Here is a 27,855-nt window from a genome sequence, read left to right as displayed (position 1 = left end):
TGAATCTACTCTTATGGAAGCCTGACGAAAGGGGTTGGGGGAGGGGTGAGGGTTATGCGAGCTTCAGCTCCGGGGTTTATTAGTGGGAACGGTGAAATTTCTCATTTGCATAATAATTAAGAAGGGGTTCGGTGACATATCTTCCTCGAGGTTCCGTATGGCACTCAGCATAGCTATATATAAGCGAAGATTAAATAATGGCTTCATGTATAGGCACAAACATAATGTTTGATATCGTAGCCGGTCGAATACCACTGCCAGAATTGTATTTCGTTACCAATTTGTTCAGTTATGTGGTTGATGGTGTGTGTGTTTGGGGGGGGGGGTGGGGGGAGTTGGGGGGGGGGGTGCTTGGTGATTCTTTAACCATCTAGTTAGTCTAGTACATATATAATATGGTCAGCACAAAACTCAATTGAAAAAAAAGACTTTCATTGTCCCAAGTATCGTTTACGATCATGCGCATTACAAATTTCAGATCAGATTGTATGAAGACATAATGTCATTTAGAAAATAACGGATATACCTTAACATTTTACATAAACATTATAAAACCTTGATTGAGGAACCAACTTCATCATGGACTCTGCTTACAGGATAATTCCAGACATTTAGGTTTGCCAACCTTAAAATTTGCCTTAAGTCATCATTTCGTCGTTTATATTGTTACAAAAGGGACGGGATCCTACGTGTCGGATTAAGTCTCTTTTTTTATACACCCTTTGTTTTCCACAAATCCCTGGAGGCTATTGATAGCTGAACTGCACCACGCAAGTTCCACGTAGTGACCAGTCCGTAGTCTTCCACCAGGGTGCATAGCCTTCCACCAGGGTGCCCAGCCTTCCGCCAGGGTGTTAACATTAGCTGTTGATCTTGTACTTCATTGTTTCGTCGAACAGTAAGCAATGATCACGAATTCAATTACCCAGGTTTAGCGAACGTGAGGATTTTCTTGGTGAGTTTACTGGAATACTATATGTTTAAGTCACCCCCCCCCCCTGCTGCCACCTCATCGTCACGGATTTTGGTTCAAATCCACGTTATATAGGTTTTGAACCTTACGAGTGAGGTAAGGGTTCATCAGCGATGCAACATGGAAGGTAGGGGAACAGAGAGAGGCTGGTTGGAGAGGGGACAGGGACCATGCATTTTGACTCTTAAACCAAAGTTCATTTCAACCTCTCCCCTAGGTGTCTAAGATTTTATCCACTTCTGAATACATCTTAAATATAATCATCATCATCACCACCCCCCTCCCCCCGCCCAAGTTCTCTGGGCCATCAGGAACCTCTGATGCCCAGCTGGTCATTCTTGTTAATCAAGACACGTTAAAACATTTAAAAAAAAAGCAAAAAAAGTTTAAATATTTTAGTCTTTTAATACATCTCATGTCAAAGGTTAAGTTCATTGGTATTGTTTACATCGAGTACAAACAAGGCATGATCTTGAAGGAGAAAAGTGCAAATAGAAAATATATAAAGAGTTACAAATTTTTCAAGTTTCACTGAATATACAATTTATTGATCCATGTTGGTCATTACTGTTTACTAGATTATTGTAAAATGTAATATGTTTATATGGTAAAACAAACTATCTACTTTTAAGATACAAATCTAACATAATACCGAACATAGGAATGTATATAATAATGTACTGCTTACCTTGTACAGAGGAATGTTTATAATATTGTACTTTTTTAGTATTTTGTTTTGACAAATGGGAAATAAGAGGGATGGGGGAGATGGGGGGGGGGGGAGATGACTGATGAGAAATACACATAGGTCATAATAACAATTATTCCTAAATAAAGTTAAACTATGGACAACCAATACTGGCAATCTAACCCATAAGATATGACCTCTCGAGTGACATTCCAAGGATCAATTATGAGTTCGTGTACCTCACAATCTTCCTAATTTTGACTGAATTTTGAGACAAACATTGAAAATTTTGGCATAACACAACATTTTAAGTAAGAGCTCGACCTTTCCCGAACCATTCACAAAATGTTTGCAACAAGGTGACAACATTACAACTCTTAATGGCTTACCATTGCAGCTTTGGGCATAGAAAGTGAACCAAACAGTGGAGAAAGGATTCATATTTGAATACAAACAAATTCAAATGCATATGTATACATATATTTATATACATATATATATATATACATGTATATATATATATATAAACATATATATACATATATATCTATCTATATTTATATATATGTATACATACATACATACATACATACATACTAATACACTAGCGTAACTAAAGCTGCTACTCAGAGTTTCATGCATGTATGTGTAGTACGGTGATCATCAGGAAACACTATATATTTATTTTAATTTCAACTTCTTTTCTTCATGTACTCCAAACAGTAATGAGTTGTGAAAAAAGTTTCTCAATCAAATGGTCAAATTTTGTTATGTAAAATTCAAAGGGAATAAAAAAAAAACGGCAAAGAATAACAAAAGAGCCCAGACATTAAAATTCAAATCAATCAATCAATTTTCGCACCTACATTCATCTGACAGAAGAAATCTTACGTCACATGATCATATATCTTTTCCCACTTGTGCGATTAGTCATTCTAGGTCAACATCTAGACGACTCGAACCGAATAAAATGATATCTACCTGTAAGCAGTTCATCTTCTTGTTCTTTGTTTGGCTCGATTGCCAAGTTTTGGCAGTTTTATCAACTTTGACTAAGCATTAACATCAACATAGATTTGCAGTCAATAGAGTTTAGACTCTCATAGAATTTTTTTGGTCTCACACAAATTATGTTAAGACAAAAGGCATATTGGTTATAATTCAACTGTCCTCTATTGTTAAGCATGGATTGATTAACTGACAGAAACAATCAACATGATTCTCCAATTTGTTTCAATCTGTACTTTTCTCATTAATGTATAATATTGTCTCTTCAAAAATGCTGCACTAACAACACACACACACACACATACATGCACACACAGTGGAAGATTTCACCCAAGGTCAAAGTTTATATAAAGCCTAATCCATAAAATCCTCAATTCAGGTACATCCATAATAATTTGGCAAACATTGCACTGAAAGGCACTTGATACAAATCCTGAGCAATTTTGCTGAATAGTTAATTTTTAACTACTTTTTATTGTTGTCATAAAAAATATAGTTTCAGTTTCTATCTGTATTTTCACATTTGGAAGATAGCATGACCATAAAGATATATGAAAGATCTGCCAGAGGTCTATTTCCCTCCAGACGTTTTTGAGGCCTTCTTTGGAGATTTCCGTTGAAAGAAATTGTCAAGCTTTGGTTGCTTCTTGTCCTCAAGTTTCCTTTTCTTGTTCTGTAAAGACAAATAAAAAATTTGAATGAAATAAATAAAAAAGAAGCAGAAATAAGAATACAAAGAAGAAAAATGAAAACAGAGAGAAACCAGAGTACAGGCCATGTATCAAAGTTTTGATGAAGTAATATAATAGAGAATAATTTGCATAGCAATTTGGAAAGCTCTAAAACTTTGTCTCTTATAAAAATAATACAATTCCTGGATACAAAAACTGCTATGCATCTTTGCAATAGCATTTAATAGGAGTAGTCACCAGAGAATGTAGTTACAGCCCCAAACCATCAACATATTTAAATACAGGCTGATGGAATGGGGGATCTTTTAACGGTCAATAGACCTCCAGTGCCTTAGAGCCGTTCTCTCCGGCGGACTCTTGTGAGCCGAAGTCGAGAGGGTGGCCATCCAGGTAAATCCAGCGATTTGCCCAAATTTGGGATGCGATCACAGATAAATTGTTCCCTGTTTTCTATGCTGAGAGTTTTGACATCCTGACATTTTGTCTAGTATAGGTGTCCTTCCACGGTAAAATGTTACCGGTTTCACATTTAATGTGGTCAGCATTTTGTTAAAAGTATTCCAGACGGTACAAAATAACTGCTATTAACATGAACGAGAATAACAATGCATTTTTAATACAGTAGCTGACATTTTTGATATACTGGGACCGTGCTAAACACATTTATGATTACAATACAAGCCATAGCCAAGTATTTACAAAAGGTTCAGTGTTACAAACACATCTTCCTCAATATATATCTTTGCCAGCCAACAATCCAAATTTCATGAAAGAGTATTAAATATCCATGCCTAGTACATCCTACAACAACCACAATGCAATAATGTGGAAGCTTAGGTTTACCCCGACCAGTATCAACATGCTGGTTTGGGGTACCATTATGTATGTAAAGTGTAATTATCAACAGGGCTAGAATATTGCGAGAACCCTTTCAAAAGTTCTTTCTCTGACCACCGTTCTGGCTCTGCAATATTTCCCCAGACATTGAGACATTTTTAAATTGGACAAATGCAATGTATGAATGAGTCGTACAGTGTTATTTTAATTTGCATACAATTGACTGTTAGTTTACATTCTTGCATATATCTAAGCAATCATGACCACCTTTCAGATATTGTGTTAACATGGCAGGACAGTGCACAAAAACTAACATGAAATATTCATCAAAATCAGCTTACACACCACATTTATAGTATGGGTACAACAGCAGGAGTATGAGTACTTAAATATGGATGAGTACCTATGCTAGGTCTCAAAAAGCCCAGAGTACCAGTCTGAGTACAAATTCACTAAGGCCAGTCTGAGGACAAAGTTATTGAGGGCAGTCTGAGTACAAATTCACAAAGGTCAGCCAGTCGGAGTACAAATTCATTAAGATAAGTTCAAGTACAAATTCATTAAGGCCAGTCCGAGTACAAAGTTATTCAGGCCAGTCCGAGTACAAATTCATTAAGGCCAACTGAGTACAAATTCAGTACGACCAGTCCGAGTACAAATTCATTATGGCCAGTCCCAGTACAAATTCATTAAGGCCAGTCCGAGTCCAAATTCAGTACGGCAGTCCGAGTACAAATTCATTGAGGGCTGTCTGAGTAAAAATTCATTACTCCCAGTCTGAGTACAAATTCATTAAGGCCAGTCCAAGTACAAATTCATTATGGACAGTCCAAGTACAAATTCATCAAGGCCAGTCCGGGTTTTTGTGCTAGATCGTGAATGCACACCAATGCAAGGGAACCTATATAAGCCAATCAGTGCAAGATTGATAGGCAACGAAGATATTATTGAGCGGAAAGATATTGAGCCCCTCTCATAGGCAGCCACCTACATTGTTGCTTTAGACTTCTATTACTTCCTTTAACACAGGAAGAACTGTAAGAGAATATCTGAAAGGATGCTTGATCGCAATGACGAAAATATGTGAGCACAAAAGAAAGTCATTCAGGACAGATCCTGCCTCAGGAAAACTCTGTTGTACGATCAGGTATGTGTCGTAATTATGGAATAACATAATATGTGAACAACACTGTAGTTTGAATAACAAAGTTATAACTGTAGCTTGTAAAAAACTACTGTAGCTTATAATGGACATTAACTATGATGAACTGAAACATATATATATATATATGAATCATATATATATATATATATATATATATATATATATATATATATATATATAAATGAAAACGTAATGAGAAGGAAAATCCAGAACAGTGAAAAAACTTCCAGCCTCCACCGGGATTCGAACCCAGGCCTCCCGCTTTGTACGCGGACACCCTAACCAACTAGGCTATGGACGCTGATTGTATGTCCAGAGGTTCGAAATCGGTAAGGGAGGTTGTAATTTCACTGTAGGCTTTTGACACCTGTATCGAACAATACTAGTTCTGTTTTTGGTGACATATTTTGCCTTACTCTAGAGATCAAACATGATGCTAACCAACTCGAAAAGCATTTGTGATTCCTAAAGCCGGATCTCGAAAGAGATACTTTGAACAGACTTTATGTTAATGAAATGAAGGTAAACGACAAAGGCAAATGAATATATATAAATGAAAACGTAATGAGAAGGAAAATCCAGAACAGTGAAAAAACTTCCAGCCTCCACCGGGATTCGAACCTGGGCCTCCCGCTTTGTACGCGGACACCCTAACCAACTATATATATATATATATATATATATATAGATCATGAAAGAGGCCAGAGTATTGTACACTTTTCATAAAATATATGCAAGCTAAACCTAGATCTACAGCACACAACAGAGCCACTGTATAGGCCAATAATAGTGTACAATTTCAAACTGGTCTGGAAACCATGGCAACTTATGGGCCAATTGTATGCACTTTTGCTCGAAACAAGCTTCAGAGCAGTCACATGGAATGACACACCAAAAAAAAACACACATAGCTTGATAAGAAAACCTGATTTGATGGGAAGTATATTAATATGGTATTAATGATATGAAACCAACTGGTAAATCAAAATACTTCATCATAAAAAGACACCAGCTGCAGTGTCATTGACAAATGAAGTGATACTCTGCATTCCCAGGTGTAATCAGTACCAAATTACAAAAGGCAGGAAGTTAGAGAACAGACCAGACCAGACCAATCATCGTGATGTGACAAATTTCAATCCATCCCTTGCAGCAAGCTAGTCATGGGTTTACTGAGATGTTGTTATTAACATGAAGATAGTCCTGAGTTTACTGAGATGTTGTTATTAACATGAAGGTATATTAAACATGTTCAACTTGCTGATGGAAGGAGGAGGGGGCTTCTAAGTCTCTATATTGTTTCTCCCAATACTGAGGAAGGTGGGTCAATTTAGGTAACAAATATTTCCAAGCGATGGTAATTTCTTGATTATTACTTACTAATTTCTGTCTATTTTTTCACATATCATACTTTGATGCTTAAAATACCATTTTACAGATGTGAAATAGAACAAAGTTTTGCAATAGGAGATCTTTATTTTTTTTTGTGGGGGGGGGGGCCTTTTTGGATTTCTCTAGTGCAAAGGAGTATATTAAAAGATCTTATTAATGAAGATAACATGAGGGAGATATGTTGTTAACCTCCTTACCAAAAATGCCTTTTGAACAAGCAGGAAATAATCATTTTAATGTTTAATTCTAACACCCTGTGAGAAAAATATGGGAACCTGGCTAGCCATTTAGATATTGAGAAATACATTTTGACGATCACTTGAAAGGTGAACAAACCTTAAAAGTTCAAAACAGCAAAAAACAAGAGAAAGTACAAAGAATGCAAGAATACTTTCTTGATGACTTTGTTTCATTATAATTAATTTAAATTACAATAACATTTGTAATCAGTATTTTATCACCTCTCATTTACCTGATTGCTCGTCAAGGATGTCATATGGATGAACGGTTATTGGTGATTTAATATCAGTATGTATCTATGATTAGTATCTCGGCGATCATCAGCGTAAGCTTCGAAACTGAGAGCTGTGAAGAATTGTTTTTCATTTACATTCTCTATATAAGAGATCTATTTTTATCTTGGTGTTTTATCTTTATATTCCTTTTTTTTTCTTAACAAGAGGCACAAGGCAAACCTTGGGAAGAACAGCTTCCACAAACAGCTAAGACAAGAGCTTGTTTCGTTTCGAAGATATCCTATTTTTAAAAGTTGTTACCGAGAGGCTGTTTTGCTGTAAATCTCTTATGTCATAATGCTACTAGGATCTGAATAGCCTTCTACTTTCTCTTTTCCTTTCCTATATTTTCAAGGTAACATGTTAAAATTATTGAAAATGAAACCAATGCCATAATTAGTTCATGTTTAATAATAGCTTCGATAGTTTACATTTGCAAAACCCATTTCCATGACAGAAAGTATATATATTGCATTAAATAAAAGTAAAACATAAGAAATTGAAACACACATGGCTTGATTGATGATGTCATATTTGGACTTTATCAAGTCTTCAGCCTTGTGTGTTAAGGAACATTATATCTGTCATAGCAACCAAACGGAATATGATTTTTCTTTAGCTGTCTGGTGAATTTTGCTCCTGACAATTAATTCTATAACACAGATCAAAAATGATAGTAGGATTTGTGTATTGTAAGGTTGAGCTTTTAACTGGAAAATCTGCTAACCTTACTGGTTGTGTTACCATCAACACAAGCAAAAACCTTCTTCATTGCTGTCGACACACCCATGGATTCCATATCTTTCTGCGTTACCCAGGTAACGTTCTGCTCGATAGAGGGCGATGTTTCCAAGATGTCATCTTCGAATGCGACCACCAAATCAATCTCGTAAGTTTGACGTATATGCGTGAATATGTGGACAATCTAGATTGAAAATCAACAGAGATTTGCATGTCATGGTGGAATTAGGATCTCAAAAGATGTATTGTTTCAAACAATCTTAACATATTTTAAAAATTAAGGAGTGCGGTTTCATAAGAGAAAAAATTCCTAATAAAAAACCTTTGTCCCACAATTAATTCAATTCCATTAAGATGTACAAAAAATCTTTGCCAAAAAATGTCAAAAAAATTTTGCTTGGATAATATTTGCCAATATTTTTCATAACTTTCTGTTTTTCCATTCCATCAAAAGTTTGGAGAACTATCTCCATTACATACAAAACTTCAATTTAGTTTCAGGACACATTACTTACATTATGAAAAGTATGTCCTATGATTTTACATCCAGTGCAACATAGTGAAACGTTGCAAACACAACCAAGACAACAGAAGGCCCAATCAATGATTCTTAGACTGTTTCTTTAACAGTACTCACATCTCCGAGTGAGGTTCTCTGGTTGACCTTTTGAACTATGACCCCCAGCTTGTTTTTCAGATATTTGTCTTCTTCTTCCTTGCGGTGCTTCTGAGTGCAGTCTGCAGAGAGTTCAACTGAGGGGAATTCCCACATGCTAGCTAAGAGGCCTGAAAGTAGTAAAACACAAACTATAACTGTAGACGTCATGGACTGAGAGTTATATATGTCAAGGGGTCGCTACTCTTCCAACTGTATGATGTCATAGTGCAAGACAGAGGTCAAACCTTGCACCTTCCTTTCATTTTTCCTCGTGTAAGTTTTCTCATGTTCTCGGCGAAGACAATGCCGATAGCAGATCATTATAAATCCTGTATACTTTTTGTCACTAAAATTAGTAAATACTAATAAAGAGATAAAGTAATAAGTTAATGAATACTCTGTCCAGAAATCAAGTAATGATTATTCAAGAACATACCACTTAACTCGAGCACTGTGCAGCAACGTTTGCAATAATGATTATATCTCCAACTGTAGACAGACATTGTGATGCCCTCACATAGTTTAACGGGTACCCTTGGGTTTGTTACTTATTAGAGTGTATACAAACCCTTGGCATAGCAATTTCCTATAGCCTAACATCATAATGTATATCAGGAGGCCACAACCAGTCTACAAAGATATTCGGATTTGGGAATGTAAACACTGCAACTTGTCTTTGCATAACTACCAATTCTACTTTACAGAGATGTATAATATACAATGTCTGGTCAAATGTGGGACAGCAAGAATCGTCCAGTATAACTTTTAGGTGTCACAGAATCATGAAGGATTTGTTAAATAGATAATTAAATAGTTTCAGATTTCAGTTCTGTTCTGTTCTCTACCTACCTTTCTCTGGCCTCTGTACCATAAGATATTTAATCTGACCCTCATTAGTCATCTTTTGAACTAAGCAGACACCACTCTAGAAAAAAGGCAGGAAAACGTTGAAACCATTTAAAGAAAAATAAATAAATAAATAAAATAAAATATAAACCAAAATGAGTACTGTAACCAAAATTCCTGTGTGGGTAAAAGGGGAAGAGAGGATGTGCATTAGTTATATTGGTGCATATTCTATTTTTGGATCTAATTTAAGTATTAATTAGTAATTTAGTAATTAGTATTTTCTGAAATTGAGAAAGAGAGTTGTGTAGAAATGCTGTGGTCAACTTGAATCATTATAGTACCTGTTTTGCCTATTTTGATACCAAACTAAATTATTCACAGAACAAAGCTATCATCTTCTGACTAGTTCTAATTGGAGAAACTACCAAAGTGTTGTTATCCACATATTGGAATTTTTCTTGGACATAATATGTTTTGTGTTTCTAGAAAAGGAAACAAACCTGTTTGAAGGTAAATAGAATGTTACCTTCCGTTCAACAATCGGTTCAAACAAACTACGAAATGTCCAAAGATTGCAACCTCCACAGAGAAGATTAAACTACTAGGTCAAATGTCATTCATATGAGTTAAAAAAACTTGAAGATTACTTGTATATTTTCAATGAATTGACCAACAATAATCCCCAAAACAACCTCATTATGAGAAAGTCCTCAGCTACCGAATTTTGTGCAGTACCCTACAACCATAGCAATTATTTAAAATATTCACAAGTTAAACATTAAAAAAAGTTGATTTATTTTTAAATAAATGATAATAATAATTATAGCTGCTAAAGAAGATTTCTTCCGAAAAAGCGAAATCGTTCGCTACAAAAGTCAGCAGTTCTTGTCTACTGTAGTCAAGATATTCAGGTAAAAACATAGCCACATATTTTAAGAAGAAGAAACAGAGAGAAATTCCTTTTAATTGTCACCTTCTGTTCCCTTGGTGGCTTCTTTTTGGCCTTATGAGGATAGTTCATCACCCCTTGGTCTGGATCCCCAGGCTCTTCCAAAGGACGACACAAAGGACACCGAACAACTGTACGAATTACGAAAGAAATAAAGAAGCAAACTGTCATGATAAGCTCGTCTATATCAGATAAACCTTCACTGTTAATATAAGAGTAATTAAATCTTTCATAATTCTGAAAATAAGAGTAGATTATAGATTCAAAAGTCACTAGTATCCGTAGCGATACAATGTTGTGTGTAGAAATCAATGCGACTAGAACATTCAAAGTTAATTCCCTAAGCTCTAATCTGTTCTAGTTCTGTTCTAGTTATGGTTAATATAAAGTTAGATTCATGCTTTCTCTTCGTATCGCTCGACCAGACTTGGAACCACAAAACTACTATAACTCCTTTTCTATTCATATTGGCCAAAAGTGCCCAGATTGAGTTAAAAAATTCATTGCAGAAACTGTAATCTCTCAATTCAAACATCAATGATTAACCTGGGCCGAAAAAAACACTTTGACAGCAAAAGGACCCAGCACTAGCCTAATTTGAATAGAAGAATTTGGGCAAAGTTGTTTATGCAATTAGCTGCAATGGCCGGTTTATCAGCAATTTGCCCTATTTGGTTGGGGGAAAAAAATTGTGGGATTTTTATACCTATTGATTACATCTTGAATATTGTTATGTAATTTTAGAAATGAAACCAAAGTCCGTTACAACATTAACATTTTAAAAAGCGGCTCAGATTAAGTTTTTTGGTCACAGACTCACGATCTTCTACATCTGTGATGTTCTTGTTATCATCGACGGACTTCAGCGATTTTGTCTCTGGCTTAAGTTTCTTTTCCTTTTCCACCTGAGAATAGGAAAGAAAAGGTCACCGGGCGTAGTGTTTACGTTAAACGATACAAGAGGAAAATAAAACAAAATAAATGAAACTAAAAAGTGTGTTAATCCTAACCACTCAAGTTCTGGTAGCACTGCTATATCAACTCAACTGAAAACACTTGCTGGTCTTTACAAAGTAATAATACCATCAGGGAAAAGGTAAAGGGCACAACAGCATTAGTGAGGGTCTGCTATATTTGTTTCAAAATGTGTGTTAAATCCCTTCAAAGTGCCAATTTAAGACCTCATGAGGATAATCTTTACCTTAAATGTCATACAAAAAATTTCCCAAATAATATTCTTCACAGCATGAAAATGTCAAGATTTTATGTCATTAGACCATTCAACATAACTTGCATATGACACTCAAGATAAACCTTATCACTGTCGGTGTCCGATGCCAAGGCCTAAACTTTCACACTTTTTAGCAACTTGCAAAAAAAAAATACAAGTTTTTAAAAAGATGTTGTGGCTAAAATCAAGTTCTCATTAGCAGTTTTCATGAAATAAAAACATGCATCATCTGTACTGACTTTTGAGAGCAGTACAATAAATGAATACTTGCTGATAATAAGTAGTAATATGGAGCTCATGTTCCTGTAGGTAAGGAAATCATGTTGATTCTTCGACTGACGGTTGTAAATTGACATACAATGTTCTTAATGTCTACTGTCAGAAAACTGTCACATCCTTTTCTTTGTCGACTGGCAAAATGTATGCTAATTGATGGCAGGGATATTTCAATATTCACTGTTGGCCCTTTCGATCAATTCCTTTAACTTTCCGTACTATCATACGATAACCAAATCCAGATAGCATGATTCATACCAAAAGTTTATAAGTTTGGTGTGAACTTTTGTGAATCTTAACAACAGAGTCAGTGACAACGTCATGACAAGCGACCTGAAAATGTCTTTTTCGGGGGGACTCATCTAGCAGTTCTTTTTTCCACATAAGAAACCATATTCTTACAAAAATTTGCGTTCATATGAATATGAAGGCTTCTACATTGAGAAGTAAGCAAGAATTCCAATTATTTAACTCTTTCACTCTTCCGGCCCTGACAAGACTCTCTGACCAGATAAGATGGACAAGATGGGGTCCATGGGAGGGGTGACAGAGCAGGGTTGGGAGAGGTGGACTTGTATTTACCCTTCTAAATGCCTGACAGGATTATTTGACTAAGAAAGCATAAGCGGGAAAGATTTCAACAAGAGGGTGGGGGAGGGGATAGGGAAGATGTAAGAGGAAGGTAAACTCCCCCTCTTAAATACCTGACCCGATTATCTGACTGGATATTAGAGGGAGAGGTACAAGAGGTACAGGGTGGAAGACATGCTTACCCCGCTTAATGCCTGATAGGGAGCAGTGAGGGTCCAAGGGAAACAGGGTTGGACAGGTGGAGAGGAAGATAACCTATTTAAAGTATTTACAAAGAATTCTTTGAAGGGACAGGAGGAGCAGTAAGAATCCTAGGGAAGAGGGCTTGGACAGGTCTTGGAGAGGAATGTAAAACGTACCTTTTTAAAGGCATTACAGGATTCTTTGGCTGGACAAGATGAGCAGGAAGGGTTCTTGGGGGTGCAGACCGTGGCACCAAGTTCCATGATAGCTTGATTGAAATCTCCCGGCCTGTCAGGATCAACTAAGGTATGGGCTAGCTTCCTGATGACAAACACGGTACAAACAAATAGCAAGAAAATATTCTTAAGAAAAAAAAGGAGTTTTTAATGTAAAGTTTATGTGAAAAGTGCTGAATGGTACAAGTGTGAAAAGACAAATCCATTGCAAATTTACGAATTACATGTCAATGTAAATAATGTAAATAAATAATATAATAAATAATGAAAATGTAAACATGTAAATATGGAATCTATCGAACTATTACAGTTTCAGTGTTAAGTTTTTGCAACTATGAATTCATCTCTATGCACCGATAGTTATATTAACACAAAACAAAAAACATGGTTTCAGCATCCTTTTCTCCCCAAAAATTTGACTACTTGGTATAAATGCATTAATCTACAAAAGCCATAAGAAAGCTATTAAAGTATCAAGTAAAACCAATGATCTAAGAATTTTAATACAGTCTGAGAGTATCTTATGCTCTCTATAATTCAAATGTTCTCTTGCAAAACAAATTTTTAATTAAAAAACAGAAATCATATTTGTAGAGCATTTCAAAGCTGGTCACTCTTGGAATTTAAATTTAACTATAATCAGCAATATTTCATATTCATTCATATTTCATATATGAAAGAATATTATATCAGTGGCCACTTGACTTGAAGTACGTCTGAAGAACACACAATTTTAGAAAACAACAGCAGTTTTGCAAACCTGATTCATTATAAAAATTTCATTGTAAAATATATACCACATAGAGTCCATTGTAGATGGCTGTGAAACATCAGCTCCTATGCACCTCAGCCTACTTAGTACTCTTATAACATTCCCATCAACTACTCCGACAGGCTGTGAAAATAAAACAATAGATGCTATTGTGCTATGTGTTCATTAAAAACGAACATTTGAACGATAACATTTTTGTTTCCAGTTGTTCTCTAAAACTACGTTTCAACAGTAGAAGACCTTGTAAAGGTAATGGGACTACTTTGCATTGCAATTATGGGATGAGGGTATGTTGCCAGTTTTGCCCGTTCAGTAAAAGTTTAAAGGATAGCAAAATAAAAGCATCATCTTAACTGAAAAACAGAGATGCTGCTGAAGCACACCTCCAAATTGCTCTGCAATATATAAATTAGTTTTGGCTATATTGTTTATTTGATTTCCTTTATATCACTGGCGATGTCAAATTCACAAGAAAATTCCAATATTGAACCATGGGATCTAAATTTTAAGCAATTACAATTTCATTTTGTGTAATTCTAGGTAGGTGTGATACTACTGACAACCGATTACAAACATACCCTTTTAGAGAAAGTTGCATAGAAGTTGACAAATAATTTAAAAATATTTTTAAATTAAATACTGTAGGAAGCGAACCAACCATTTGTCTCCATCTCATATGATACAGATATATACCCTCCCAAATATCTTAGGAAAATCCTACTTTGTTTGGTTGATGTCAGGGTACAAGAATCATGTCAAGAGGGGTTGCCATTTTGTCAATGGGTGATACCATCTTGTCACTAGGATGGTGAAACATTTACTTTCCCCTTTAACATTTCCAAGGTGACCAGTATTGACATCAAACCAAAACCAGTCCCTGCAATGAGCCATGTTAATAACATACTTAATATACATTAATAACAATACTTAATTAGAATCAGTATTTGTAAAACCAATCTGCTATTGCAGTAAATCAATTCAATAAACAACATTTCAATAAACAACAAAAGAAGACTTACAAAATTCAAGTAGATTTGTCTCAATGATGTCATATTAGACTTGCTCAAGTCTTCAGACTTGTGTGTGAAGAAACATTGAAACTGTCCTATCTTAAAGTGGCATAAGACAAGTGTGTCTATCACTCTGAACCATAATAATGTTAGCTCTAGTGGGTCTGATTATCAATTTTGTGGTTCCTTCTTGGGCTGTGTCAGTAGTGTGTTGTGTAGTGGGTATGAGAAGTGTGCAGTATGGTGGCACAAGGACTAATAGGGATAACAAGTGTTTTTTTACAAGGGGAGCTCCCCATAACCAACAGTAACTTCAAAGATTTAGGCCCCTAGATGCTGCTGCCCTCAGAACAATTGTCAGCCATGTTTGGTGAGTTGATAGATATTTGTTGGCTTTGCTTCCTTGTAAACACAGAAATAATTTCTCACCTCTCCTGAACAGATGGACGCTATTGCACAAGCAGTGTATTTACCCACTCCAGGGAGGTGTTTCAGGAGATCTGCCGAGGTGGTGGGTACCTTCCCGTCTAGGTCATTCATGACGACCTGTGACCCCTCCAAGAGGCGACGACCTCTGGAATAGTAACCTAGACCGGCCCATGCCTCTATGACTTGCTGCAGAGGTAAGTTAATAAAAAAGGGATTATCAAACATACTATGTTTCTATAAATTTAGCCAACAAAGAACAAATTATGTTATGGATGGACTGATAGTTGATTTGATATGTGCTTTTGAAAATGATTTAATGGTTTCTGCAATATGTTTAAAGCAAAATGATGAATTACAAATAGTCTATTTATTTCAGACACCTTCTGTTACACTTTGCATATTCCAAAATGGGACAGAAGTTGTAATTGTCAATAATTGGCAAATTCTATTATTTTGTCAGCTAACTGTATATTCTTCAAAGACAATATATAATAATATATAATACATCATAATATTCGAACAGAGCATTGCAGTAATTCCATGGAGTTATTCTTGAATGCTTTTGTTTTTTTGAAGCGGAAATATGGTTGCTTATTCAGTGACTTTAGTGTTAATGAATGGCTTTGATTACATTTGATTTATATTCTTTGACTTTACACAGGAACAAAATATAAACTTACATCAACTGATGCTTTAGCGAGCCGTTCAACTGTGGGCCATCTCTGCGGAAACAAGAAAACCATCCATGATATCACAAGAATAATAAGTGGGCATGGATTCACAATGAAAAGTGTAACATTTTTTCCTTAAAGGCATAGCAATAACAGGTTCATAAAACTAGGCCAACGCCCAGAGGCCTTCAAGGGTTGGGTGTGACATACTGAGCCAATGGACCACAACTGGCAGTTTTGCATGAATAATTGAAAGAGTGCCAACATACCATTGTCTGTATTACCAAAAAAGTTGTTTTCTTCACCAAACCTACATATCTCTCCTACAGTGTACATATTGGTGTTCTATTCACCAATCCTACAAATCTCTCCTACAGTATACATATTGCTGTTCTATTCACCAAACCTATACACATCTCTCCTACAGTTTACATATTCGTCTTTGTTATTTTTGTTACATCTGTTGAGACAATCAAATTCTAGCTAGTTAGAAATTCATGATTACAAACCTTTTCTCCAAATTATAATACCCAAAGAAAATAAACAAAACAATAAGAAGAGTACAGATACGGGGAAGGATGATTAAGAAATATAGTGTACCAACCTTCAACCATTTATTATAGTATGGGATGACATTAACCACTTGTGTCTGTTGACACATGATCTCTGACACCCAGACTTCATACAACCTTTTGTTTTGGTTGTCATGGGAACACTGGGGGGTATAAAGAAAGGACATAAACTGCATTAAATGTCTTATCAAAAATTTCACATAGTTTAAGAAAAGAATCAACATGCTGCCACATTGTACATTTTCACCTAGTGATTGAAAAAATTTATAGAATATATTTGATACATTTCAACACAATCCGCAAATTCATTTTTTTCTTTACGAGGATCACTTATCAATGATACTTTATTTTAAGGTACCTGTCTCCATGGGAGGTCTCTTTTGTGTTCATCATACCACTCTAGGAGACTGGAACGAATCAAACGGGTTTCGTCTGCATCTTGAAAGGAATGGCAGGCACAACAACTTTCTGCAAAAAACAGAATGGAAACAATTTTCATAGAACTTTTCAATCAACGGAATGATTTTCAATACTTTTGAGAAGTTATAAATGAACAATATTCCATTGCTTCACGAATGAATACCTTAGGGATCACAATAATGTTGGCAACAATTATCTAATGGTCTCTGTACAGGGATATTTATCCTTGCAATTCGCACTTTTGAAATATGTCTAATAAGTTACTGTGATTCCTTTGACACAAATGCTTTCAAATTCACAAAAATGAAAATGTAGAAAGCTGGAATCATCAATGAATTGAAGTTCCACAAAACAAAATGGAAATGCCTGTTTTGGCAGAATTACATAAATTCTAAAAAAATGTAGGAACACCATAAAATAAAACCCTGACTTCCAAAAATAATGACGACTGCAAATGTTTGGTTGTACTTGTGGTAATTGAGATTCATGTGATAAGTAGAATTTGAAGACGTGTATGACATAAATTAAATTAATTAATTTAAAATGACATTAATTAAAACATTAATTAAACAACCGAACTCCTCCTCAAGCAAGGTAAGTTCACCTCTCCATCCAATTACTCTAGGTGGTGGGAATCTCTCCTTTGAACAAACTGGTCAACTGCAATAAAACCTTACAATTGGTTGGATTAATTTCTGGATGCATTAATTCACCACAACTGAATTTTAAAAGCAATTAAAGGTGAAAAGCCAGGATTACCCATAATGCAACTAAAAGAGGTCTTATGAAGCTGACTACTATGCACAACCGGTTTCTTTTTGTTGAAATTAGTTTATGAATTTACCAGGGTTTTCGTTAGTTACTGGGACCCGGGTCAAATGACCTGCCTACTGGACGTACATGACCCGGCTAAAAAAAAATATAAAAAATGACGCAAAAAAATCAAGAGGAATAAATACCCACAACCAGGTCAGGTGTGATTGAAACTTCAACGTGAGTTTGTTTCTTGTTTGTGAAAAATAGGACAGATGAAAGGTGTGATTGACCCCCCCCCCCTGATCATTGACCAAACAGCTGTATATTGCACCATTGGCTTCTAGAGACTTTAAATTCCAATTTTCACCCCCTCCCCTTAGACTCCCCCATGTCCGCGTACAGACAGCCCCGCCTACTTTTCAACTTGACCCACCTACTACATATCTTAACAAAAAACCTGTTTACCATAGTGTCATCAGGCACATAATCATTATTATAGATCTATTGCAACTGAGAACAGTCAGGATCAACTATCAGAAACACTAGTTTTTGTTTTAATACTGTCGTAGTCGGCTGCCAATCTGCAGGAGAGGTGGGGGAGGGGGGGGGGGGGAGGAGGAGGTTTAAAGCTCCCTGATAGCAATAATCAAATATGAATGACAAATTCATGACAAGGTCACCTGAGCTTTGATGACCACTTGATGTATCTCCGACTGATGAGACTGTCAAACTTTTCTTGGTTTTCTTTTCTTTCATGTTGTTCAATGCTGCCTCCCTCAAGCTGACCGACCAGATTGCCCTTAACCTTATTTTAGATGTAGTCTTAATAAATGGTGATATTTTGTTGGTTCAACATTGACCGCTTCAGCCGGTGCAATCATGAACACTAGCTGTATCTGCAAAGATGATGAAAGTAGAGTGAAATTCTTGTGGCACTTAAGGATTAAGTTGATGATATCACGCATGTCACAGACATTATACACTAAGATACCTATTATTTTTTTCATTGATTTAGTTGTCCCAGTATATCTCAGTTTGGTTGAATTTAATGAGCATATATGCCCCATGGCTAAGGTGATCAGATCTCACCAATTTCCCCGGACAATCCCGGTTTTCATGTACCGTCTTTGGATGTAAAAGTGTCCCTGGAAATGTCCCTGATCCCCGAACTTTACATGCTGTACCACGAATATCTCTGAATATTTAAAACTTTCCAGAATCATTTATATTTTACCCTGTACCTGTTGAGTTTTCAGTGAAAATAGCTTGAACTGCAACTGTATTCAAGTTCTACAAATGTAGCGTTCATTCATAGCTCACATTTAAAGTATTCCAGATCACTGAATAATTTTCACAACCTGAACTTCACATGAAAAACATCTTTTTACACTAAGTGATGCTCGTTCACGGATTTCTATTTTGGAATTTTTGAGGGGACAAATCACTTCTGGATTTGGTGTTACAAACTGGGGCATTCTTAGTTTTCTCCCATGAAACATATAACCGCCAAAACAATGTTAGACCCTTAAAATTCCCCCTCCCTTCTTATTAACCGATCACATCAACATACATGGGGAGGGATGAACATGTCAGAATATCATTGGAATATATGGTCACCTTATCCATTCCTAGTTATTCTTCCACTTGGACTCTAAGTTGAAACTTGAAAGTCTCAAAATTTTAGTTATCAGTAAGTTTTATCACAGATATATGCCAAGGCCTATTTTCAAGTCGCTGAGACTGAGTATAGACTACTTGTGTAGCGAAAACATCTTCGCACAACCAACCTCCTATAGTATAGGTCTAATCAACACAATCAATGTAGGCCAGCTAGCCTATGCCTAACGTTAGCTCAAATGTCCTAGGCCTGCGTTCCGTTAAACGAAGTTACGAATAGTATGACCTAAGATATGTACAGTAACAACATTCAAGACGAAAATAGCAGGCCCTAGCAGGCCTAGTTATATACTGTATAATTTATACAAACAAGAAGGTAAGACATTTTTGGTTAACGTTAACGGTTGATAGAAAGTGAATAGTTTGAACAAAAAAATGAGGGTCCCACATGTATCACTTACGCTATGTACCAGAAGCTGAGATTTTTTTCAGAGAAACCCAACAATGTTTGCAGCAAAATTGGCAATAGTATTGGCCATGTTATATTATGTAACCAATTCCCGCCGGCCAGTTCGTTTGGTTTCAGGTGTTTCAAGTTTGTTTACTAAACTACGATTGTACGGTAGCTTTTATAACCTAAATTAACATTTTCATACTCATTACGACAAGTCAAAAGTGCGGGGGAAAAAATGGTCATTTCTAACAAAGCAAATTTTGATAAGAATGGTTTCACTTGCCTTAACAGTTTTCAAATGATTCCATATAATTATATAAGAGATTTCTAATTATCAATTATGTGACAACAAAAGGTCTTCAACTTGCACTGTACTATGCCAAATGTATCTTTGGCAAATCACAAGCATCAGTTCATTCTGGGCAGAAACCGAAATTAAGATCGGGACGAAACACTTGGTCATTACCGCATGAATTAATATTATACCTGGATTATCGGCCGATACACCGTGTTTTTCTATTTATTGGGCATTTGGCTTACCATACACTCTTGATTGAAGGGCTCAACCTTTAGAGACAGTATAGGAAAACAGACAAACAACATGTCAACATTAGCCTCAAGCTTTGAAAAAGTTCCCGTCGTTGACGTCCATAGGAATAACTTTCGCAGCTTTTGGCCTTCGATATTATTTGCTTGCAAAGATGCAAGTTTTATTGCAGTAGATGTGGAACTAAGTGGCTTAGGGCCGAGGAAAAATCTTGTTGTAAAGTAAGTGTTCGAGCCTAACCGTGGTTGCAGCGCACGTGTACATTGAAGACAACTTTAATCGTAGTGGAACGTCAGGCCTAGGCTACACTAATGCAGCATTTACACTAGGCCACGTTGTCCACGATTCCCACAATTTGAGAGAATCGTGAGGAGCGTGGGAGGTCGTGTGACAGAATCGTGGTGGTCTTGAGGGAACTTGGTTGAATCGTGATGATCGTCATGAACGTGACAAAATTTTTGACAGTCAAAAATTTCCCCACGATTGTCCCGATCTGAGACCAAACCGTGAAAGCGCGTGAAAGAACGTGGGAATCGTAGTACAGCTGAACTGAGCATAACAGAGCGAAACAGACCTTGGTGCACTATCGCAGGGGATCTTGCTGGATTTTGAAACACGATATCCTCAAGATTCACTACGTGAGGAACACGCTCTACTACGATTCGTCAAGATGCTTTGAGAAGCGTGAGTAATTTATTCACGCTCTGTTACGATCTGCTGCGGTCGCCGCGTTTGGCTCCCACGATCTGACACGTTAGGTTAGGTCCCCGCACGATTCCGATTTTGCATATGAAAGGGCCCCCACGCTCTCCAAGATTCATTGCCATTTGAGCGCTTCACACGAAAACATCTGACCTTTGAGACCAGCTATAGCCTAGTTTCTTTTATTTGTCTTGTGTTTTAGGACCCAGGTTGTGTTAAGAAGTTGATGGTGCCCCAACTGGTTCCTTCTTTCTGCACTTAACCACCGTCTCACCCACCACCTTCTAGGTCTTCTCCTTGGCCTCCTCAGCCTTCCACTCTTTTCCACCCTGCTCCGTTCTGCCTCTTCTTCTTGCCGTTGCCTTCTTTTTTTAGCGACAATATAAGCATAAACCAGAATTGCCAATTCAATATCTTCTTCATCTCTTGGAAGCATGCTTCCTCATTGTTTCTCTGGAACGAATGAGAGAGTGGCCCCGGCCTCCTCTTTATACCCCAATCGGGATTCAAGCGTGGTAATTTTAGTCAAATCGTGTACATAAATCTTAGGAGATCTTAACAGAACTTGATGAACCTGAGGGACCTCAACAGAACTTAGCAGAACGTGGCAGAACGCGAGAGCTTATCGTGGTGATTGTAAGATAACTTGAGGGAACGTAATGAAAATCGTCGCAGGCCTTGACCGGAAGGCACTGGTTTCCTAGCAAAGCGTTATAAATCGTAACAAAACGTTTGAAAGCGTCTGAAAGCGTGGAAAAAGAAAAAAAACATTAATATATCGTGGAGCTCCACGCTTTTTGAAAAATCGTGGCGATCGTGGGAATCGTGGTCTAGTGTAAATGCAGCATAAGCGTCGCTTAACTTAAGTTTAAATAGTTGCATTTTGAAAGTATCATAATGTTGGAAACTCATACAGCCTTAAATTTCAATCATAAGCATCAAGTTGATCAATAGAAGACTTCACCAGACAATTGTTTTAAACTTGGTCTTTACCTTGGCCTACATAGGATAATGGTAGGGCCTACTTGGTAGGATCCACAGTCATTTTGTATTGAGCATATTCGCCTGTAAAAAGATAAATTAGAAACTAAAATATTTTTGCAATTTGTGCTTCATAGTAAGTTTACTAGAAGTTGAAAGCATTGTAATGCACCAAAAGAGTTATTAACGTTGAATGCTATGCTCCTTAATTCTTGGTTTACATGTACAGCATTATCCTCCAATGTTCAATGTGGAAATACATTCTAACCATCAAAAATGTTTCTCATGTTCTGTTGTTTTCTCCATTTTCAGAGATTTGAATGAAAGGTACAAATTAGTCTGCGATGTTGCAAAGACCCGAGCAGTCCTTTCCCTGGGGATATCCTGCTTCAAATATAAACCCTCATCGAGAAAAGAGAGCCAGTTTGCAGTCCAGACTTATAATATCACTACCCTCTGTGATCAAGATTATATGGTTGAGCCAGCAGCTCTCCAGTTTTTAGTCGAACATGGGTTCGATTTCAATAAACAATATTCCAAAGGGATTCTTTACCATACCGGTCCAGATAAGGTAAGGGAAAGTATCAAATATTGTAGTGTTTGCACAGGGTATCCGGGTACCCACCCGACACGATACTACCCGGTTCCTAATTTATTACCTGAATCCTACACAAAGTGTGATTTTTTTTTTTTTGCAGACCAATGGTTAGGCAAGATTTTTCCATTGACTTAGTGCGGTGTTAGGCTACCATGTGGTCAAACATAACAGCAATAATGAAAGTATTCCATGGATATCTTATAACTGCGTCACAATTTCAGCGAATAAACAGGTGGTTAGACAAGATTTTCCCATTGACTTAGCGTGGTGTTAGGCTACCATGTGGTCGAAGATAATGTTCAGCAATAATGAAAGTATTTCATGGATATCTTATAACTGCGCCACAATTTCAGCGAATAAACAGATGGTTTGGCTAAATTTCCCCATTGACTTAGTTTGGTGTTAGGCTATTGAAAGAATTTTCACACTTATTATATTTTCATTCGTTAATTGCATAGAAGGAAAGACTGACAAGGAAATTTATGAGATGTTACTAATGGATTATAGATTGGATTACTAAAAAATAATAATCGCAAGGGGCTTTGTACTGACGTTTATTCCAAATGCGATGAAATTGCGGGAATCACGCAATCCCACGGCTAATGCGAATCCTGGGCCTGCATAGTAGATAGTAGTAGTAAACACTGTTTAAGAGTTAAATTGGATATTTATATGGTCTAATCCAATAGAGGTGGAGAACAAACATTAGCAGCGTCGGCAGTGTCATATAAGTAGTGATGTTAATTATATAAAGTTATTAACAAGTTAATGAAAGAAACAGAAGCAAATAGAAATTACTGAGGAAGGTTTTATACCTTATCTTACACTTATTTGAACATGAAAACATGTGGAGGATATTATTCATTTAGTATAGCATCCAATATGTAGTATCTTGAAAATCGCGATACATGAGGGTAAACAATTTTTTTTTCCAGGTACCTGGATACCCGGGTTCCCGATTTTTGGACCTGTGTAAACACTAGAATATTTTATGAGAAGTCTTTGTAGAAGAAGTGTTTTAAGTGATTTTATTAGTGATTTTGTAAATAATGTCTTCGATTCTGAAATTTAGTTTCAAAATATTTCATAGCCTTAAGTTTTGAGTCCAAGCTCACATGTTTAATGTAGAGTATCTTGTGTTGTCTACAAAGAGATTCTATTCTGCATGTATATACACTATGTACAGATCTAAGTCATTGAGAAGTTAGAGAGTGGTTGTTTGATATCTAGCATTTTCATGATTCCTAATTATTCCATTCATCCTTCCATTCTAAGGGTAGTGAAATAGATGACATCTCTATACGTAATCTCTTTGGAGAGATCTTGATGAGCTGCAAACCAGTCGTGGTTCACAATGGTTTCATCGACATGGCGTTTCTTTACCAACACTTTTACACCAACCTCCCACCGTCCTTTTCTCAGTTTTTGGTGGACTTGAGCGAGATGTACAAGGGGGGTCTGTTTGATACCAAGTATTTGGCTGAATTCACAGCCAGGATGCCATCTTCTTATTTGGAATATGTTTTCAGAAAATGGTAAGTTCAAAGATAAAATATATTTAACTGATACAGGGTAAAATTAATATACTTGGATTTGTGTCATGTTTGTGCAAGACCATGTACGGTTGGCATACAAGCAATTGCAAAAATAGGAATTTTGGCAGAATTTTAAATTTATAGGTTAAAAAATTATGGCACAATGTAACTTGAAACATGAAAATTATGACTTGAATGGTTCTTTCATAGTCATTATTTGTAACAGAAATTCTTGCACCCAGCAATATCAGTGTTTTGCATTTGATTGGCAATGTTTTCATCAACCGTACCAAGTAAATTCCTTAAAATAAGACTACAACTGATCAAACAAAGTAACCTTCAGGGAATAATTTATCCAGTATCGCATAGCAAAATGTTCCAGTTGCTATTCAAGTTCAAAAATGTATTGTACTTTGTTTTACACAGGAACCATAGCATTTTTATAGAGACAAAATTCAGATCCTGTTAAAAACTGCTTCAAAATATTTGGACTCTAAATTATTTTCTGAACTCTTCCAACTTTTTCTACCAATTAAATCTTTGCAAACAAGTTCTTATAAATCGATAGGATCCGAAACATTTCATAGGCCAGACACATTTTGTAGATTAGCATTAAATTCACTCCTAAACAGCAAATAAGAAATTTTCCGAATTATGAATGTCATCTTCATCATTGGAAATCAAAAATTTGACTAGTCAAGTACCTAACCTACATTGTCATGGATTTCCAGTATCAAATAGCACTGACCACTTTATCAAGATCTACTCAAAAAGTTTCTTTATAATTAACTATCAAACAGTTTGAGTAGTCTCTGTATGATAAAGCGCTATGAGACCTATTGCTTGTATAAAGTGCTATAATATAGACACTCATATTGTGTAAATATTTAGCTTGATGAAGGAGTGGCAGATCACAAATAACTCATTCACATGCAGTAAAGATCAACAGATGTGTTTACATCTCTTTTGATGTACTCCTATGTTTGAGATGAGTACCTCTTCAAGATACTATATTTCCTCCCATAAAAGAATAGCAGAAGGTATTGAAGTAAAGATAGTGAGGATTCTATTTTCATGTAAATAAATTTGGTAATTGGTCAATTGAAGTTTATAAAGTACTGACAAAAATAATATAGGCTGCATGTACAGACAAAGCACTGTACATCTTTGCATTTGTGTAGTAAAGGCTTGGTCCAGTTTGATATGTGTTGACAGGAAAATTATTCCCTGAATTATTAAACTACATTATCACTGTACAGTATACAGTATATCACTGTATCACTATACAATATCACTGTATCACTGTACAGTATAAATACTTATATCACTGTATTACTGTACGTATCACTGTACCCTTCGTGCCATGGTGCTAAAACAGAAAATGACAGTTGAATGTGAACACTGAAGAGTGACCTTTGTAGGGCTGTGAGTTTTCGTTTAAAGACCTAAACGTTTAAACGGCCGATTTTTCGTTCGTTTAAACGTTCGCGAAAATCGCGAGAAAACGCTGAGCATGCGTAGCGTTCGAGCATAGAGGCGTGGGGTCCAGGGTACTGCCCTAGGGCCCTGGTGGGGCGAAGACCCCGGAAAAGGAAAAGCAAATTTTTGCGTGTCTGGCGATAAAAAAATTCGCAGTTGAGGATGCAAAATACTGACAACTTTTTTAATTTAAATTGTCACGAAGCTGATGAAAAATTATAAATGACAAGTAAGAGTAGCTATATTATGTTATAAAATGAAAAGAGATTTAATCTGTCGTACAATCTTTAAAAAGTTTAACTTACAGAACCTCCGATATTATGAAACAAAAAAAGTTTGGCAAAGCCCCGTTTCTAGACTGCCTAACAATGAATAGCGCGCACTAAACGTACATCAGTTTACAACTGCAGTACGGTTTAACCGAACTTAAATACTACGGTAGGATACTGTACATGTGCTCGGAATTTTCCCAGGTACCTCGCCAAACAACTGTGCGCTTATTCCCTGTCTAACACCTGTTTGTTAACATTTTTGGCACGTTTCCAAGAAACGTTTCATGGAGTATTCCCCATGATACACGAGGCACAGTTCATACACGCAGCACAAGATATCAAGCTATGGCCATCTTTATGAAAGTAAACCTTGGAATAAAATATGTTTTAGGCCACACGGCATGATTAACTAATGCTAAACATTATTTCCATGTTCTTGTAGAAAACGTCAAGTTCTCAAAATACAATTAGTTGTGTTTTTGTAGTTACGTGAGATCAGTAACAGACGAGGTGGTTAGGCTATTTGCTATACACTTAACTATGGTAGGACATTATTTTTTTCCGTATTTTGGAAATTCTAGAAAATACTTTCTTCCCCCCCCCTCTGCTTAACACCAGATGTGGTCTTACGGTTTATTCATAAATGGGTGTACTAGAGCCATGTTTACATGACATTAGTTGCATTTAGCACGATATGCCAGTTCCGCGTGAATTTTTCGAAAGTGTTTTGCTGGATCTTTCGTAAAATTTGAAAGGACCGAACTTACTTTTCGTACACAATTGGTAATTTCTCTACTGATTTTCAGAGTTTTTTTTTACGATCTCCAATCGATACATTTCCTTTGATCATGTATTTGAACAACTATTACCAAGTCAAGTATTCGACCCGGTATTGTCTGGTCGGAGAGTTCAACGTGATGGACAGGGATTGTAATCATTTCAATCAAACATGCATTGACTGGATTATCTGCGCCGCCGCTGTCGGCTCCATATAAAGTACACTTGTGCCGCGAATCAGGAAGTTTTCACAAAAGGATAACAGCGTTCAAGTTTAAGCCATTCATATCGCCGGATACATCGGGGGGGGGACAAAAGTAGGATTACATTCGCGGTTTATGATTCGACTGATCGTAAGTTGTGTTGTTATTTCGCGTAGTAGACAAAATAAACACGGGAATTGATACGTGATTTTTGCCAATAATTTAATTTTCAGTTGATATCATAGTTTCGTTTAAACGTTCATCGGGTTTTATTAAATGTTTAAACGATGTTTCGTTCGTTTACACGTTTAAACGTGAGAATTGGAGTTCAAGTAGAATTTCCTCTGTATCAGTAGGAGCATGAGTTCAAGTACAAATACATCATTGTGGTGTGTGCATCAAAGGTTTATTGTAAAAGAACAGACTCTTTTTAAGTCTGTTTTGTACACATCTATACATTATATATATATACAGTATATGCACAGTTGAAAACATAAGTCATCAGCATTCTACATGTGCCATGGAGGGTTGATAATTTTTATGTGCACCCATTTTCATGTTGCCCACAGTCTACGTGATAACTCAAACCACACAGCTTGTGAGGAGAGACACATCACACTTACATTCCAAGAGTACCCAGATGGGTCCAGATTTGTAGAGTATCATCCTTGTACCCTTCCTGAGACCAACCAAGGGATTCAAACTGAACATAAAAAGAAAATATGCCATCTATATTCTGTGAGTATTTCTTGTATACTGTTTTTAGTAGTAATTTTTTTTTTTTATGTACTACAACAGTGAGAGTACTTCAATCTTTGCAAAAGTTGCTATATATACTGGTTATTGTTTGTGAAGGAAAGTTCCCTATATGTGTTATTTTACTGTTGCCTACTATGTCAGTTTGTAAATGGGGTTTGTTAATGTAGGTTAGACTTAGACTGCACCGTAGGACCGACACTCTGGAATTCAGTTGGATGAAAGGGGTTGGTCATGAAAACGCATTTTGGCAATATTTCCAAGTATAAAAGACGTATGTTGTTACATCTCGATGGAAGGTGATAATCAGTTCTATATGA

The 27,855-nt window shown here is 36.3% G+C and overlaps 2 protein-coding genes and 1 long non-coding RNA gene across 3 annotated transcripts in view; 2 read left to right on the top strand and 1 right to left on the bottom strand.

Annotated features, from left to right (window-relative positions):
- Window positions 1-466: 466 nt before the first annotated feature.
- On the top strand, window positions 467-7,988 carry LOC139982099 (uncharacterized). Its single transcript, XR_011797980.1, has 3 exons — window positions 467-955; window positions 5,228-5,345; window positions 6,419-7,988. It is a non-coding gene; the product is annotated as an uncharacterized lncRNA (long non-coding RNA).
- LOC139982078 (adenine DNA glycosylase-like) lies at window positions 1,356-19,835 on the bottom strand. Its single transcript, XM_071994612.1, has 14 exons — window positions 19,693-19,835; window positions 18,295-18,510; window positions 16,797-16,906; window positions 16,471-16,581; window positions 15,876-15,917; window positions 15,196-15,381; window positions 13,782-13,879; window positions 12,925-13,069; window positions 11,288-11,372; window positions 10,492-10,598; window positions 9,519-9,594; window positions 8,649-8,797; window positions 7,998-8,195; window positions 1,356-3,342 (listed from the first exon to the last, which is right to left on the bottom strand). Exons 2-14 carry the CDS (start codon window positions 18,368-18,370, stop codon window positions 3,241-3,243), a joined length of 1,485 nt encoding a protein of 494 aa, XP_071850713.1. The 5' UTR covers window positions 18,371-18,510; window positions 19,693-19,835; the 3' UTR covers window positions 1,356-3,240.
- Window positions 19,836-19,982: 147 nt separating this feature from the next.
- LOC139982086 (target of EGR1 protein 1-like) overlaps window positions 19,983-27,855 on the top strand; it is a 34,618-nt gene continuing 26,745 nt past the window's right edge. Inside the window, exons 1-4 of the mRNA XM_071994625.1 lie at window positions 19,983-20,453; window positions 22,228-22,486; window positions 23,789-24,048; window positions 27,349-27,517. Coding sequence (XP_071850726.1) covers window positions 20,287-20,453; window positions 22,228-22,486; window positions 23,789-24,048; window positions 27,349-27,517 — 855 coding nt within the window. The 5' untranslated portion in view covers window positions 19,983-20,286. The remainder of the gene's footprint in view (window positions 20,454-22,227; window positions 22,487-23,788; window positions 24,049-27,348; window positions 27,518-27,855) is intronic.

This window comes from Apostichopus japonicus, chromosome 2, assembly GCF_037975245.1.
Source record: "Apostichopus japonicus isolate 1M-3 chromosome 2, ASM3797524v1, whole genome shotgun sequence".
Taxonomy (NCBI): domain Eukaryota; kingdom Metazoa; phylum Echinodermata; class Holothuroidea; order Aspidochirotida; family Stichopodidae; genus Apostichopus; species Apostichopus japonicus.
This window is presented reverse-complemented; position numbering and strand designations above follow the sequence as displayed.